The 18029-nt window shown below is 33.6% G+C and overlaps 1 protein-coding gene across 2 annotated transcripts; it reads right to left on the bottom strand.

The window, feature by feature from the left end:
- Positions 1–7181: 7181 nt before the first annotated feature.
- LOC136229237 (probable sphingolipid transporter spinster homolog 2) lies at positions 7182–17564 on the bottom strand. 2 transcript variants are annotated; one of them, XM_066017886.1, is made up of 16 exons: positions 17403–17563; positions 17095–17226; positions 16784–16885; positions 15759–15863; positions 15570–15645; positions 15383–15457; positions 14465–14567; positions 14300–14365; positions 11770–11815; positions 11043–11140; positions 10808–10884; positions 10522–10635; positions 9511–9630; positions 8427–8555; positions 7816–7894; positions 7182–7481 (listed from the first exon to the last, which is right to left on the bottom strand). In XM_066017886.1, the coding sequence occupies exons 1-16, from the start codon at positions 17459–17461 to the stop codon at positions 7357–7359; spliced, it is 1506 nt and encodes a 501-aa protein (XP_065873958.1). In that variant the 5' UTR covers positions 17462–17563; the 3' UTR covers positions 7182–7356. The 2 variants fall into 2 exon arrangements, with proteins under 2 accessions (XP_065873958.1, XP_065873959.1); XM_066017887.1 differs by lacking the exons at positions 11043–11140; positions 11770–11815 and having other exon boundaries at positions 17403–17564.
- Positions 17565–18029: the final 465 nt, after the last annotated feature.

The following is an 18029-nucleotide window of genomic DNA, read 5'->3' as shown; positions in this document are numbered from 1 at the left end:
TCTCCGAATGTCCTCTTGGGATTTTTATTTCTTTGGGTAATGTTAAGTTGTCTGGAATAGGTGTTTCTACAATATCTGCAGGAGTAGATTGGTCAGCAAAGGTAATTTCTGTTTCGTGTTTACCTTTGGTCAGCCCTTGTACTGATGACTCAGCGGCTCCAATTTGGTCAGCGGAAGCTGAGCTTGGTTCATCTTCGGTAGACTGAGTTGTCTTTCCTGTAGGGTCAGTTTCATCGAACTCGATATGGACAAACTCTTCTACAACTTGAGTTCGTTTATTATACACTCGATATGCTTTACTGTTAGTTGAGTACCCTAAAAAGATCGCTTCATCAGCTTTAGCATCAAATTTAGCAAGGCTATCTTTTGTGTTGAGTATAAAACATTTACATCCAAAGGCACGAAAGTAGCCAATGTTGGGCTTTCGTCCTTTCCAAAGTTCATAAGGGGTTTTCTTGAGTATAGGTCTAACTAAAGCCCTATTTAGTATATAACATGCTACATGGACAGCTTCACCCTAGAAATACTTTGGAAGCCTATTTTCGCTCAGCATTGTCCTAACAATTTCGACTATTGTTCTGTTCTTCCTTTCAACAACCCCATTTTGTTGAGGCGTCCTAGGAGCAGAAAAGTTATGGTCAATGCCACTGACTTCACAGAATTCATCAAACTGTTGGTTTTTGAATTCTCCACCATTATCACTTCTAATATGAGCTACTCTTAGGTCTTTGTCATTTTCAAGCTTTTTAATCAATGTTGTGAACATCTCAAATGTTTCATCTTTGCAACTTAGCAAGATGGTCCAAGTATACCGAGAGAAATCGTCTACAATGACTAAGGAAAATTTCTTACCTCCCAAGCTGAGTGGCTGGACAGGTCCGAAAAGATCCAAATGTAGTAATTCCAATGGTCGCTTGGTTGAGACAATGTTTTTACTTTGAAAAGATTTTTTCGTTTGTTTACCTTGCTGACAAGCATTACATAATTGATCCTTTTTATTGTCTCCAAAGCTTACGTTTCCACCTCGTTTAAGCTCAAGTGTGATGAACTGAGTTTCATCACCACTCATATGCCTCAAGCATGCGCTGTCAATGTACCACAGTTTTGATTTTTCCACGCATCTCAGACTCACCTGCATTTTAAACTATTCATCTTTAGGTACCCAATTCTTTTTGGGTCCTCGTTGGTTAGCACAAACAGGTGCTATATCACGTTTTAACTTATGACGGCATACATTTATTGTGTGTCCTTGTTTACCACAGAAGTCACAATGAGTTACCCTTTTTGGGTGACTTTGTCTTTGGTCAGCACCATTGTGCTGAGCATGCCAACATACCTTAGTGGTATGACCTTTCTTTCCACAGAAGTCACATTGGACAATCCACCGATTATACCAACACACATCTATTATGTGTCCTCTTTTCCCACAACAGTCACATTGAGTGAGCTGTCTACGCTGACCAGTACCTGAGTACTCAGTATGTGATTTATTTTTAGTTGAACCTTTTATTTGGTTCTGTAGAGTTGTGACATCCTTTCTCAGTTTCTTTGAATCTGATTGGACTTCCGAGACAAACTTGTGCATGATTTCCATGTTGTCATTCAAAGTTGAGTTGTCTTGGAGAAGATATCAAAGGTCACTGAGTTCGACCTCTTCTATCTCGTCACATCGCCTACTGAGTGCCTTTATTTTCTTGTTACACTTTTTAGTCAGTGTATATAGATCACTCAGGGCGTTAACCATTTCATTTCTAAGCAATAGTATAGATGTTACCTCATTGGAGTGTTCCTTTTGGCCAGTATCATCCGAAAGGTCAGCTTGCTCAGATTGGCATTGGTCAGCAGCGTCATCGGCTATGAAGCATATATTTGCTGTTTCATTTGCGTCAGCTTCTGATGAGGTTGACTCATCACTGTCACTCCATGTAGCCACCATTGCCTTTTTGCTTCCCTTCTTTTCTTTCTTTAAGTTAGGGCAGCTTGACTTAATGTGCCCAGTTTGATGGCACTCGAAGCATGTGACAAGCTTTGAGCTGTCCTTTTTGTATCTGCTGTCACTGGACTCAGCTCTATATTTGTCGTTTCTTCTGAATGGCCTCTTGCTGTTCTTTTCATTCTTTCTGAACAACTTCTTCATCTTCCTTGTGAACAGGGCCATTTCCTCATCGTCTGATGAGTCAGCTTCGGTTGAGTCAGCTTTCATGACAAGTGATTTTTGTTTCTTGTCCTCTGACTTTTCTTTTGCTTCGAAGTTTTTCATAGAGATCTCATGAGTCTGCAGAGATCCGATCAGCTCGTCATATTTGTACGTGGTCAAGTCTTGAGCTTCTTCCACAGCTGTTTTCTTAGCTTGCCAGCTTTTGGGAAGACTTCTCAATATTTTCTTCACCTGTTCCTCTTCGGTGAAGTTCTTTCCGAGCCTCTTGAGCTCATTTATAATATTGGTGAACCTTGAGTTCATCTCCGAGATGTCTTCGTTTTCATTCATTTCGAACAGCTCTTATAGTCTCATGTGTTGGTTCACTTTGGACTCCTTAACTTTGCTTGTGCCTTCATAGGTCACCTCGAGCTTTTTCCATATCTCATGTGCTGGCATTATTTTTTAAAAAAATCTTCTGAGCTTGAGTTATTCTTTACTCAGCCTGAGGTGGTTCGGTTTTTAAATGCTTGAAAACCGGTCGGAACCGTCTAACCCGGTCAGTTGAACCGTGACCCTCTGAACCGGTCGCAGTTAACCGGGCTGGTCGGGTTACATTTTATACTCAATAAAAAATTTTGCTTTTCCAGGGATTAGAACATAGAACCTTTGAATAAGAAATGACTGCTTAACCATTAAACCACTTATTAACTTGTGTTTAATCTTAACAATATAGATATATATAATCATTATAAAAAGTAAATATTTAAAATATTATTTATTTATTATTTATTATATTTCTTTTTCTTTATCAAATTTTTTATATTTCTATAAATATTATACAAACATTATTTTATCATTTCAATACTCATAATATTTTATTAATATTTAAATATTTAATAAAATAAAATTTAAAACTCTAAAAAATTATATAATAACTATTTTATTATACTTATATGTTATGTTAATAATAATACTAATTATTTAGTTTTAAAAAATATGTAATTTATATTTTTTAGTCTTTTTATAAATTGAATTTTTATTATATTTTTAATTCATGATTGGATTTATAAATTTAATATTTTTAATTTTATTTATATAATTTTTATAAGTTAAAATATTATTTTTTACATAATTTTTTTAATACCGGTTGAACCTCGGTTAAACCCCGATTGAATCTCTAACCCTTGATCCTTTGTCCTTTCCGATTCTTTGACCGGTCCAGTTTTGATAACCATGGTTATAACATTTGAGATAGAGATTGGGATATTCGTTTTGTTCATGTGTACAGAGAATGCAACAGAGCCGCGGACTGGCTGGCAAACTTCGCAGGTTCTCGTTCTTTGGGTCTCCATGAGTTTGGTGTGCCTCCTGCAAGTCTCCAAGGAATCCTCTTAGATGATCACAGGGGGACTCAGCTTAGCCGAACTGTTAGATTGTAACTGCTCTATTTTTTGTTTTTTCTCTCTCCTGTTTTCCTCTGTTCTCTAGGCTTTTAGCTCTCTTGGTCAACCAAAAAAATGTATAAATTTTTCATTTTTTTTAAAGAAATCATCTTTTATTTTAACTTATTAAATTTATCATTATTTATTTTTTATTTAATACATTATTTTTTCCATTGTTTAAAAAGTTTGATTTATTATCTAAACTTTTAAAGTATCCTAGAGGTCCTTCAACTTGTATAAAATGTTCTGGTAGCTCCTTAAACTTGTATAAAATATAATTAATTAATCACTCGGTTGTAAAAAAACTACATACGGATGTATTGCACATGTCTTAGAATGTTATTATATAATTCATATAATAGATTAAAATATATGAAAAAAGAAAGTACTTACATGCAGGGCCGGCTCTAGACTATTTGAGATCCTAGACGAGATACGAAATTTTGGCCCTTTATATATAAGTAAAATTATATATATATATATATATATATATATATATATATATATATATATATATATATATATCCTTTTGTTTTGGCATAGAAGAATTGAAAAAAATATATAAAAAAATGTATTCATGTAATACAAAAAAAATAATATTTACTTAAAAATTACTTTCTTTAGCTTTTGAGATGCAAAATTTTAAATGTCCTATTTTAAATCACTAATTAAAATTTTAAATGTCCTAGGGTATATATAACTGTTTTTTTATGTTGTTTAAAGTTAAAAGAAAAAAAAGAAGATATTGCAAGATTTTGATCAACTATTGGATTTGGATGGAAGAATAAGTAAATTAATTTTTTTAATGACCCTAATTCTATAATAGATGATATATTAAATTTTATTTATAACATATCAAATATAAATTAAAGATATATATAAGGCCTCTACTTTTTTGGGGCCCCATGGCCTCGGCTGCCTGAAAGGCAAGCTGGCCCTGCTTATATGCAGTGGCGAAGTTAGAAAATTAAAGTTGGGGACTAATTTTAGACGTGCGGTTAGGAGTAATTTTTCAAAGTCCAGCCTGTTAGGACTGGAGAATTTTTTTTTAGTCTCTAGCACATTAAAACATCATCATTTTTGTGTTTTCGTTAAAATATTAAAAGTGTACAACGTAAAATTATAATTATGAAATTTTTTGTATCTAATGATAATAAAATATTGTTTGTTAAAAAAAAAAATCTTTTTAGAGCTATAAATAGAATAGATAGAGAAATTTTACTATAGCAATTCTATATTTAAAAATAGAATAGAGAAAATGAAGTTAGAGTAGGTAAAGTGGAGTGGATAGTTGGAGATCGTCTAAGCTTTTGTATATTGTTTAGTATTTTAGAAATGTTGAGAAAAAATACTTTAAAAATATTGATTTTTATTTTATATCATTTAGGATATTAATGTTTAGCATTTTTGGGATAGGTAGACTATTTTATAGTGTTAGGTAAAATCCCCAAATTAGTTGACACATTAATTTTGTTTAGATGATTTTTTTTTTTTTTTTTTTTTGAAGAATGTTCAGATGAAATCATGAATTCATAAAAACACATCTATTAGTATAAATTAACAATGATTAATTAATAGACATAATGGCACGCACTCAAGCACCCGCCCTCTTGAAGCGGGTAAAGGACATCCATTATATAGTCTTAAAGACAAATAAATAAGGAAAATGTACAAATTTAAACTAGAAAAGCAGGTTTAATCTTTCTGTAGAATAATTCAATTTTAAATCTAGTATTTATCAACAATGGATGTAATTTAAAACCTAATTGATGAAAAATGAGTTTTCTTTTTATAACAGAAGATATGCAGTTTCATGTCTTATTGGATGGTCAAAACGTTTGATTTAAAAGATGTTCAGAAGATGAAATTACAAAGAAAAAAATCTATTTTCATCAATTAGACTTAAAATTGCACCATTTTGTAAGCATTGGGTGTAAAATTAACTTAAAGACTAAATCCGATCTCTTCTCCAACAACTATACGATGAAATTTATACATTATTCTCAATAAATAGGATTGGTAGGTAGGTATTGAACATAAATGAGAAATTTAGTAAAGAAATATGGGTAGCAAGATGGTGGGGTGAAGTGGGAAATTCAATTTCCATAACAAATAAATAATTGCCTCTTATTAGTATTAGAAGCAATGGAGGAAACATATGAGAAGTTTCAATAAGATTTGGAAGGGAACAAGAGCAGGTATATGCTTATGCTTATGCATTTATGATTGATTGTGATAGATCAGAAATCTCTCTCACGTGAAAAGGCCACATGTTTTTATTACAAATATGACAAATTTCTCATCTCGTTGGACTCTTAATTTTCACTGAATCAAAAATTCAGAATCATGCTCATTGTCCCAATTCACTAATTTGTTCTAAAATTTCTTTTTTTCTTTCTCGATATTAGTGAATTTGTAAAACTGGAGAGAAGACCATCTTATGCAAAAGTGAGCTGTTATATACCGCACCCAAATTCCGGTCCACCGTCCATTTGTGATATATTTGCCCTCCTCACTTTTTGAAACAAGAAAATGGAATTTTCTCAAATCCTCTCTACCTTCTTTGGGTTTTCTCTCCAAAATCATAAACCCGAACAACAATAATTAAAATTATGAACATAATTGATATGTGACAATCCGAACCTTGAAAATGGATGATTACGAGTCGGAAACATTAAGATTTATATTTATTTTATTAAAGAACTCATGAAAATAATACATATTTTTCATGACGATTTTGCATTTTTCGTCACAAAAAATTGAATGATTTAGTATTTTTCGTCACTAAAAATTTTACGATTTTGTATATTTCAAAATTTGGCCTAAACGGATGCGTCATACCACCCGACCCATGGCGGGAACGGATGCGGCATACCGCCCAACCCATGGCGGGAACGGATGCCGCATCCGTTCCGACCATGGGTCGGGTGGTATGCCGCATCCGTTTAGGCTAAATTTTAAATTTTCTCTCAAATTTTTTTTTTCTCAATTTTGACAAAATTTTTATGGCAAGGGCAAAATTGTCCAATGGGGACGGTGATAGCAATTTTGGGTGCGGTATATAGTAATACCCTATGCAAAACCGAAGAATACAACATTCCAAATGATTGTCGGCATCATCTCTAGAAACAAATACTAGTACACTAGTACAGTAAAATTGATTTATAAATTTTGACAAGCATAACTAATTTGGTAAAAATTGATATAAATTTCACCTATGTTGCAGGGACAAATAGAGACGGATACGGAAACGAAAACGGAGAAAAAAAACGCTATTTCTAAACAGTCTTCACAAAATAGATTTCAAACAAAAACATACATGAATCGCAGAAACGCTACTAAAAAGAAAAATCCGTGCCGCATAAAATTTCAGTATATTTAAAATGCGTGTAAAGAATCATTTTCAATTTCATTCTATGCCTCTATTTATACTTCCCTGTCACACCAATTAAAACTTATAAATCACGGTCTCAGGCAGTCCGCTTCGCAAATTTCGTTGTCAAATAAATAAATAAATAAATATCGTTACTGATTCATAGAAGTTGACTTGGAGGTGATAACCACATGTAATAATAAAATGAAATCCTGGGAGTGGCATGCAATCTGAAAAGAGTTGCCTTGTTTTTATGTGGGACCAATCAACATTTCTCTGATTTTGTTGCGAATTATCCAATATATTTACATAATATATACACATGAACTGTGCAATAATAGTACATACATGTGTGCTGAACCAAACAATCTCTGCTCATAACTGAAAAACAAGTGTAACATCTATGCATTATTGTCTGCTATCTCATTTTCAACCTTGTTCTCTTCCAGCAATGGCGCCATGCTGTCTTTTGCACTACTGGAGGTTTCGTCTTCGTTAAACATATCCACGCTCTTGACAAAAATCCCTGCCCAACCATAGAATTCATGCAATTTATTCAATTTCAATTCAAACTGTGATGTAAATACACAGTGCCATCCATAGATTAGACTAATGAATTTCGTTACGACATCAGATGTTCGTCTTTTGAAGAGAGTTTGTGATTATAAAGATGCATAAAACAAATGAAAATAGAAATAGAAAAACTATTAGGGTTGAAGTTATGAAATGCAGAGAGGAGAAATAATTCCTACCAAAAGCAATGAGTTTTCACGAGGAAAAAAACAAGTAGTCCAGAATAGAAAATTAAATATATTAAAAAGGAACATGTTGATCAAAATTGCTTATTATCTGTTACTCACCTATGAACCATATTCCAGCAGCAAGCAAAAGCACAGATGTAAGGATAAGCGATGTAACCCTCCAATTGTTGATGTGATCCTGCATATGGCATTCAGCACACGTCAACAATATGTAGACCAAAATTCATAAACTAAACCAATTCTTTCTTTTTACAAACTAAACCCAAGAGAAAGAAGCAAAAAAACTTTTGTTTTCTCAGTCGATCCCTCGTAAAAAGACACAAAAATTCTCCACATTTTGGTATCCTTCTTTCATCTCCCCCATAACTCTTTCCATCCCACTTCTCTCATCCTCAATTTCATCTTACATCTTTTATATATTTATGAAAACTACATAATATATCCGTTTTTATTGTTTTTTGCTATAAAATAGTGTTTAACATTAAAAAAAACTGCAATTAGATATTTTAAATAAAAGATAAAATAAATAAATAAAATGAAAAGCAAGACATGGAAACATACTTTGAATATTTTAGTTTTCCATGTGCAAACTGAATTTGGAAAATAGGAAAAGGAAAATAGAATAGCACAAAAAAAAAAATTGATAATATATCCCAAAGTTAGAAATGATAATGAATTTTCAAGGAAAAAAAGGAGATTCAACAGCGCACCTCCAGAATACCAACAAGTGGTGAAGAAGGCACATCACCAAGTATGTGGATAGATACAGTTGAGATAGCCATAGATAATGGCCTCATACCAGGTTTGACGCAATGAAGAGACACATAGTTAACTGGGGCCTGCAGAAAAGGAATTTCAAACTATTGATAAAAGCACTTCCCACATCCACACAGCAAATGCCAATCTTTGCCACAGAAGGCACTAACTAGAAAGCAAACAGAGATTACAAAAAACTGAGGTGCTGCAACATATAACAATTATGGCTAAGCAAATGTCAATCCAAAAGAAAAAAAATAACGAAAATTTTGCAACAAAAAAAAGAAAAAAAGAGATGGAAGCAGGTACAAAAACTAAATATAAATAAACACCTACAGTATGCTACAACACATTATATCACAAGATTGCAACAAAATGAGAACCATATGCCTTTAGAAGACAAAGATAGAAAAACCAAAAACTACGAGACAAACAAAAGCTCAAAGAATTTGAACTTCACAGTAGCATGAGCTTATGTGCTGCATGCGACAAGGCTAATCTATTAAGACTAGGAGTACCACTATGTTAAGGTTTCATACAAGAAAAGCTTTGCAATTTAAGATCCTAACCTAAGCATTAGCACAAAAAGAATACATGATACTGATAGCCTAATGAAAGTTTAACAAAATAATTTGTATTCTTCTCACTTGATTCAAGAATAGTGGCATGCAAAATATATATACACACACAAAGGAAGATATTCGCTTCTTCAAACCAAGAAACAGTTGACAAAGATTGGAAACTTGACTAATTTGCAGCTCAGACCTAGTCCATCATGAAATCAACCAGAGGATAATGTTAGATGCTCACATATTATGAGTTTGCTCAGCAATAAGAATTTCCTTAGGTGATGTTTTGTTCATGGAGAACAAGTACATTGGATGTCAATCAACATGGAGAAGGTATCTCTCATGGTAGCTTCTAATCCAATCTTTCATTGTTCATTAACACATAGCAAACATGCAAACGATCTCCAAAAACACAACATGATAGAAGAATTAAAAAAATTCAGCTCAATCCATTAACAAATAATATTACCTGTGCAGCAAAGACAAATAGTTCACCTACAGCAAACAGAAATAAGAAACCATACAAGTTACTCAGGCAGAAGGCACTGAAGCAAAAGATTGCACCAAGGAACGCTGCTCCAGAAAGAAGCTGCAATATAAGTAGAAGAAGACTTTATAGTAAAGTAAGCTAAGTGAACATATATATATATATATATATATATATATATATATACTTCTCTTCATTTATTCTCCTATACACAACTTATTACACATCTTATGGTAAATACTACTCCCTCCATTCCATTATATAAGTCATTCTAGGGTATTTCACACAAATTAATAAATACAATTAATATAGAATTAATTTAATAAATTTATATTGGTTAACTAAAAAAAATATCTGAGAATAAACCTTGGAATGTTCAAAAACACATGAATCAAGACAAAAATTTAATGCTTAAATTCTTGGAAAACTAAAACGACTTATAAAGGGCGGCCCAGTGCACTATGCATCCCCGCTAAGCGAGGGTCCGGGGAGGGGTCCCACCACAAGGGTGTACTGGGGAAAGCCTTCCCCTGCCAAAGTTTTTGGCAAGAGGCCGCTCCTAAGACTCGAACCCGTGACCTCTTGGTCACACAACAACAACGTTTACCGTTGCGCCAAGGCTCGCCCTCTTAAAACTAAAACGACTTATATTTGGGGAAAAAACTAACTTGCTAGAATGACTTATAAAGTGGAATGGAGGGAGTATTTTATTTTATTTTTTCAAGAGTGAAGTTTACAAAAGAGGCATATAAACGAATTACTACAACTGATGAAATGGTATCAAATAACATAACCCAATGAAAACATAAGAATAATAATAACAATAACGATCTCAGGTTGGATTCGAATGAAACAATTTAAAACTCACTTTTAGGTTATATTACTTTAAAGCATACGAATACATGGTAATTCTTTGTGGACTAATTCATGAACTTCAAATTTTATTGGTCATAAATCTAAGAGACAAATTTTTATTGTTCCATCATAACTCACCTTGAAAGCATTAGAGATTGTAGCATTCATGCGATCCAGTACTAAGCCACCACCCAAGGTTCCAAAAATTCCACAAACAATTGTGACCCCTCCAAACATCAGGTCTGCGTTACTCTACCAAGAGTTTCAATCTCAATCAGTCCACCAACAAAATCATGGAAGCCAATTAACTTAAATGAGTACCAAGTACTTGTAAGAACAACAACGACAACAACAAAAAAGCGTTGCAAGGAAACATGTGCTACATGAAAATAGAGCAAAATTATAAGCTCGTAGACAACAATACCATGTGATAAATACTATAACCAGCTTTTGGCCCCCAGTATGAATATGCTCCAAGGACAAAGGTATATGATGCATAACCTGACAATCAGTTAACCAGTCAGTAACCTGAAAATAACCTCTGAAAATCACATAATCATGCACTAGTGAAAACTAAAATGAGAGCAGACATGTGGAAACAGGAGCAAGGTAGTATTTGGTTATGAAGTCAATCAGTATAAAACGAAAAAGAAAAGCACCTAGAACATTTATAATAAATACTTCATGAAGCAAAAGCATTTTGACATCCTTTAGAAATCGTGATAACTGATGTAATCTTGTTGTTGAATCCTTCAACCTGCCACGTAAAAGAAGAGTGACAATTACGATTAACTATACATTCTCCCATTTTGGATAAGACCGACTGAAATTGAATTTAAAGGTCACTAACACTCAACAGGTTAAAAAAAAAAAGGTCATAAGAACTTTCCAGTCCTTCAAGGTGACTATGTAGAATGGGATATATCTATGGAGGTAACAAAGGTAAGCACTCTAATATGACATGATCGTGTATATAGCACTGGCTTAAGCCTCCAGAGCACAAATCATTAGTTTTGTCCTCTCTTTGCAGGCATTAGAAAATAATTCAATTCGGTTACAAGCATTAAAAAGATTTGCTATCTCCAATTGGGCACCATGTAATTTGAACCAACCAAAATAAGGCACCCAAAAATTCTAAGATCTCCAACAAATTCACTTGTTTAAGGTAGTGGGCTAGTACAGGATCCTCCAGCAACTGAGATCCGGCTACAGCTTAGAAAGAAATAAAACATAATTAAATTTTGAATCCTTTTAAATTTGGAAAGTCTTGGCCTTGCTGTTTACGTTTCAACTACTTGCTGAGTCCTTTCTCTCAGTATTCATTAAGATCTGAAAATCATTCATATTACAAAATGATATTGAACAGAAATTACAAGAGCTACTCACTTTGAAGCCTTAACTGCTTGACCATTGATACCTTCATTATCATTCTCTATTAAAAAAAATTATAATTAAAATCAGAAAGAAGATAATGCACTTGCAATCAACAGAATTGAAAAGGCTGTCGAAAAGAAAGACGCATATTTCAATCTTATAACTATGCTGCAATAACCTAGTTTTGAACCAGGGCTGGAAGTTATAATTTGCAATCATAGAGTGCCAGGGCTCAGCAATATTGTCAGCAAGGTATGAATAAAACTTGGCACATAGTTAACAAGCAAAACACATGATATCCCTACTTCAAGCAGGTGGCACGATGAATCGCTAGACTACACTGCTCTTACCATGATCCAAAGCGTCTGCTGGGTGAAAGATGAACAGACTCAAAATTTGTTTTGGTGTCTATATCATGAATAATAGAATCAGAGGCTCATTATTGTTCAATTCTGGGTAAAATTAGAGAAAGAGGCACTGTTTCCAAGTGAGCTCGTCATAAGAAACAAGCTCAACATATGGGGAAAAAGAAAAAGAAAAATGAATGCTGTACAGAGCGCAGTTGTTGTAGCAGTTCTTTCACAATTTCAACACAAAAAAGGGCGGCCCGGTCGCATTACGCATCCCCGCTGAGCGAGGGTCCGGGGAGGGGTCCCACCACAAGGGTGTATTGGGGGCAAGCCTTCCCTTGCCAATTTAATTGGCAAGAGGCCGCTCCTAAGACTCGAACCCGTGACCTCAGGTCACACGGCAACAACGTTTCACAATTTCAACACAAATAAACAAAAATTATAACATGATAAATGGAGCAAACCTAGGTGAAAAAAAAAAGATAAAAAAAGAAATCTAACTTTGACATCCATCAAAAGTAAGGATCACTCCACCAATATTATGCAACACAGATTTACAATTTTTACAAGTAACTAAAAGTTAACAAGAAAGAGATTGTATTCCATGCATCACAGGCTTATCGATTGTTTAGACACAAAATGCATAGAAAAAACAGGGATATAAGGCCAAAGCAGCTCACAAGAAATGACTCTTTGACAAGCATGGCCATCATGACATTCATTGCAGTTGACAATTGTTACAGAAGTAATTTCATAAATTCACCACAAACAAAAAGAAAATAAGCAAACTTAAAAACAAATTGTCTATGAAGCAAACATCAAGGCATAGTAGAAAAAGCTAAAATTTTAATACGCTCAAGTCCAAAGTAAATTCAGCATGGAATAAATAAATAAAATGCCTCAGCCAAGACTGCCCAAAAAAATTCATTTATAATTTAACAAGCCACTGACATTTTTTCATTAAACTTTTAACGAATATGCATCTGAACATTCCTAGAGTGAAACTAACTAGAAAAAACAAAATTGGCAAAAGAAAAGAGTTTGCATCCCAGATTCAATTGGCAATAAAGTAACCTTAAAGAAGCCATGTAGTTGTTTCAAAAACTCTTTTCTAGAAGATAGTCTAGAACAAGTCTTCCCCGTCATGCCAATTGGGACACCCTAAGAAATTAAAATATCAAACTAAGGAAACCTCCATAATCCATTCTAATCCCTAATTGAAAGATGGTAACCGGAACTGCAAAACCCACTTGGGCACATTCTGGTTCGAATTTTTTCATGCAAACAAAGAGTCACTATCACTCAGCACCAAGGAGATACCAATCCAAATAGTAAACTGGGATCGTGCACAAAAAGCAAGCGAGGAAACAAAAACAAAAACAAGAAAAAACACTTCATTCAAAAAACAATCTGCCTGAAATAACATACAAAGTACTCTTTGAGAAGGATTTGCATATTTCAATGTCATCAGCATTAAACATGAACCAGATCATATTGAACTAAAAGTAAGGCATTGAGAGAAGCAGATAAAAACTTAAATAGTTGGAGCACTTAATTCTCAAGAGTCTATAAATGATTTATTCACGGATGTTTCACAGAAAATATTCTTTCCAAAACAAACTTCTTTATCTTCTAATGTTTGGAAATTGGAGCTCTAAAAGAAAATAAGTCAAAGACGAGTTAGTTAATTGTCAACAAAAAATATTCTAAAAATATCTTCTCATTGTAAGAACAGGAGATTATCCTCCAACCTTTGAATTAAAACAGAGTCACTGACTGTTGAATATTTTCAAAACCTTAAATTCAAACAAAACTCATTTTCGATATTAAAAGCAAATAATTTAGAATATTTTGTTTTCCAAAAATGTTTCCTTGAAAATTATTTTAACAAAGTAAATTATTTTCCATCAAAAAAATGGAGACCCTTATCCTTTTACTTTTTATAGTACCATAAAGTTTGAACAAAATGGTGGAACAAAAAAAAAACATGAATTCGAACCAAAGTTCTGTATGTAAGCTAGAATAGAAAACTCTTTCCTAAAAAACTATCACACAGTTATACATGAGTGTTCTTGTAAGCCAAAGTTGAAGACTTCCCCTAGATAAATGATGAAGTGTTATGCACAAGACCATAACAGCAAAGGCAACATCGAATAACTACAATGAAAAGAGCAGATAGGAACGTGCAGAACCTTCAGTTACAGAAGCAACTGATTCAATTGATGTCAAAGCCTTATTTGACGGAGCATGAGAAAAACCTGGAGTAGAGAGTTGCATTATGGGTTAAAAGTTGATAGACCTTTAAACAGGTTAATAAAGAATCTTAAAGTTCAGACGATGTCTCACAGATAAAGCACCTCTCATCTGCAACGGTTTCATGACAAATCCAAGAACAGCAAATGGGAGCATCAGAAGTGACTCTCCCCAAAATGCGTACCGCCAGTTGGTATGATTGCCAACCTATATATTTCCAGAAAATGCATAAAATTCACAAAGTTCAGTTATAATAATTTCACAGATGGGTAACAAGCTTAGCCGAGAGCTCAATTAAGCCCTTTTTCTTGTCAGAAAAAATCATTAACCCCTACAATTTCAATTCTGGTGATTGGATCCTATTATAAACACTCTATTATTGTTGCTTTACAGAAACATAAGTATAAGCAAATAAAAAGCATAACATTAACCATAATTTTCCATACTGGTAAAATCCACTCTCTCTCACTCCACTACTTTTGATCTTCTGTTTCTTTTCTCTCTTCGGACAATAATAAGATCCTAGTTGTGAGGCTTGCTGACCCAAGAAGAGGAAACAACATCCTGGACAAACCTAAAATCAATGGTAGAGATGTCAGCAAGGCATCCCTCATGGAATTTCTTCTCATTGTTAAGGTGTCAGAGTTTGATGGCAAGTTGAGATCATAATGACTATGTGTATCTTGAAAACGCAGCCTCAAAAGTCCCTTAAGCTTAGGTTAGTCTAGAGATGGTGATGCAGTAGAAATGGGAGTAACCATTATCCGTAACTAATGCATTTGTCACACACAATTCTCATATCATATATTTTTTGTCCAGCAGAACTGAAGGACCACCACACTCAAGTTTGATAAGTTAAAGATCTTAAATGAGCAATTGACCGTTTATTAGTCAAGATGGAAATTGTTTTCTCAGCTTCAGTAGAAATGCTCTGGAAAAGAGAATAGAAGTTGCAACTTCTAGCTAAAAGACTTTTACTAAAATAAAGATCCAAAATATAATTGGCCAGCATGTAAACTTACAAATCCACCATAAACGTAACCCAAGGCAACTCCCGTTGGTATGCACATATAAAATGTGGCAAGCCAGGATGTTTTCTGGAATCAAGAGAAACAATTACGTTAAACAAGTTCACCTTTCCCGAACTCCTTGTAGAGAGAAAATAAAATAATAATAATAACAATAATAATAATAATAATAAATACAGACCTGAGCAGCAGGAGCATTGTCATCTATAAATGGAGCCGCAAGACTTATGAAAGAAGCCTCACCAACACCAACCAGCCTAAAAAGAAGAGTATCACACTGTAAACAACGTTTTAGGATAAATATAATATATACATCATTAGAGCAGGGATTAAAAAAAAAAAACTTAAAGCACTAAAATTTTACACTCACATTCGGCATATAGTAATAGACCAAAAATCAATTGAACAACCACATCCAGCTGTTGCAAATGTCCAAACAGATAATCCAAACCCAATGAGCCTAAAGGGATTATGACTGCAAGACAACAACATACGAGAGCCTGTAAGAAAATTTGGTAACAAGTAATTGCAAAATAAACCCATGTGTGTATGTGTGTGTATACAATATATACATAAGTACTATTTTCTACTTAGGTTTAGCCGCCTCAAAACAATATAAGGTTTAACTAGCTGAATTCATTTTGTTAAAAATTCCTGAAGGACTCATTCCAGTGCATCTATGCACGGATTAAAGATAAACCTAGAAATAACAAAGTTGCTTTCCAGTATCTAATATTAACAGCCAGTGTAATCACATGCAGATTCTATAATGGTTGTTTCTCCCACGTAATAGTTGTTTCTACATTTCTGAGTTCCATTTAGCCTAGATTCTATCTTACAAAGATCATATAGGATAGTTTCATCATATTGATGTTCTATGGGAAGATAAAGGTACAAATTCTACCCTTAACTTGACATACTTGGACAAATAGAACAAACCAAATCATCTTTTTTGGACAAATATCACCCTGAACTTGACAAACTTGGACAAACAGCCTCCTGACTCGCACATGTTACTTAGATCATAAGCTATGCATTATCAACGAAAATATAAATTTCAAATACATTCTAAAAACAAAAGAATGGACTCTTTTACCTTAAATAACATAAATAAATATAAACTGAACAATGTTTTAACTGTAGGTGCTTGTGAAATCCGTGGATTGAGTAAGAAATTGTCTAATTTCTTAACTATGTTATTATGGGTGAGGAGGTTCATTCATCCTTTTACTTTGAGAAAGAAACTGATGCTGATATTTCTTGATAACTTTATCGTGAAATTTGTACTTCCATCACTTTTTTCTCTGTATGTAATGTAGTAGACTGTTCTTCTTTAGCCTAATTATATTTATCCTATTAATCAAGCATTACTTCATGTACCATTTAGGAGATCACCTCTTTGCTAATGATGCAAATATTGGTGAAGCCACAAGAAGTCCAACCATAAAAGCAGATGATAGAACACCATCCTGGAAATTGTTCAAGTTAAAATCTCCCCTGAAAGCAAAGCCCACAGCAACCAATTAAACCAATGAACTTAAAGATATAAAATGCTTGATCAGCCAGCTGAAAAGTCAGTATTCAAACATATTCTATTAGACTGGTTAAACCCTTTTCAGCAATGACATGAGAGAACAACATGATAAAAGAAGGAAAAAAGAAAGAGAAATGAGAGAAACAAAAGACCTAAAGGAAATGAATCTTACTGAATTCCACTACCAGAAGTGCAAATTCCCTTATCATCACAAGTCTTAATACTTCCATTAACACCATTACTTGCTATAGCACCACGATCCACATAATTTAGCATATTAATCACACACAAAATTACGAGTAACCTGGAAAAAAAAAAACAAGAACAAGAATTATTATCCACCAACAGAACTGCAATTCCATTCCTTGCACATATAAAACACATGATGACGGGGAGTAACAAAGTACTTTCGCCTCAGAAATTCAGCGCATTATGATACAATTGAATAGCAAATAACAAACCCAAGAAATTTGTGGTTACCGTCTGGGAGTGAACCATGACGGAGCAGATGGCGAATCCTGTATGGCGGTCACAGCCATTTCGTTGGCGCGAAGAGGAAATTGAGGTGGCGCTGCTGCTGCTGGTGGTGATGATGGCGTTTTTTGACCGTTTGGTGGGCTTTGAAGGACTGTATTGCTGTTATTACACTCATCGATAAATATTGGGATATTCTTTACCAAAAAAAAAAAAATATACGTGACAAATTAATATAAAAATAAAAATATAAAAATAAAAATTATTATTAGTTTAAAAAAAGAACATAAAAATTACTTAAGCCTTAATTTAATTCTACGTGAAAAGCATCTTCAATGATTAAACCACTCAATCACATCTTTTCTATTAATAATATATATCTTTTTGGTTCCAATATATATATATATATATTTTATACTATTAATTTAATTATACAACTTTACTATTTTATTTAAACAAAACCATATATTGAATAAATGTGATTTTGAATTCAAGTTGAAACACAGCTGGGAAAATCTTCAATAAAAATTTCCATTTGAGAAAAAGAACGTGTCCAAACAGCTAACGTATGAGCCATAATATTTGCTTGACGTCTCTCATGCACAAACTCGATTGAAACAAATGATCATGTCA

This window comes from Euphorbia lathyris, chromosome 5 (genome assembly GCF_963576675.1).
Source record: "Euphorbia lathyris chromosome 5, ddEupLath1.1, whole genome shotgun sequence".
Taxonomy (NCBI): domain Eukaryota; kingdom Viridiplantae; phylum Streptophyta; class Magnoliopsida; order Malpighiales; family Euphorbiaceae; genus Euphorbia; species Euphorbia lathyris.
The sequence above is the reverse complement of the archived record's forward strand: the minus strand, read 5'-3'. Positions and strand labels throughout refer to the sequence as shown.

Bases quoted from the DNA above. Each gene is read 5' to 3' on its own strand.
- LOC136229237 (XM_066017886.1), bottom strand. From the start codon at position 17,461: ATGGCTGTGACCGCCATACAGGATTCGCCATCTGCTCCGTCATGGTTC. The intron at 10,885-11,042 runs GTGCTTTTCTTT...ACTGATTGTCAG, and splicing joins ATTTATTATAAATGTTCTAG to GTTATGCATCATATACCTTT. The intron at 8,556-9,510 runs GTAATATTATTT...CCTTTTCTGCAG, and splicing joins TATTTGTCTTTGCTGCACAG to GCCCCAGTTAACTATGTGTC.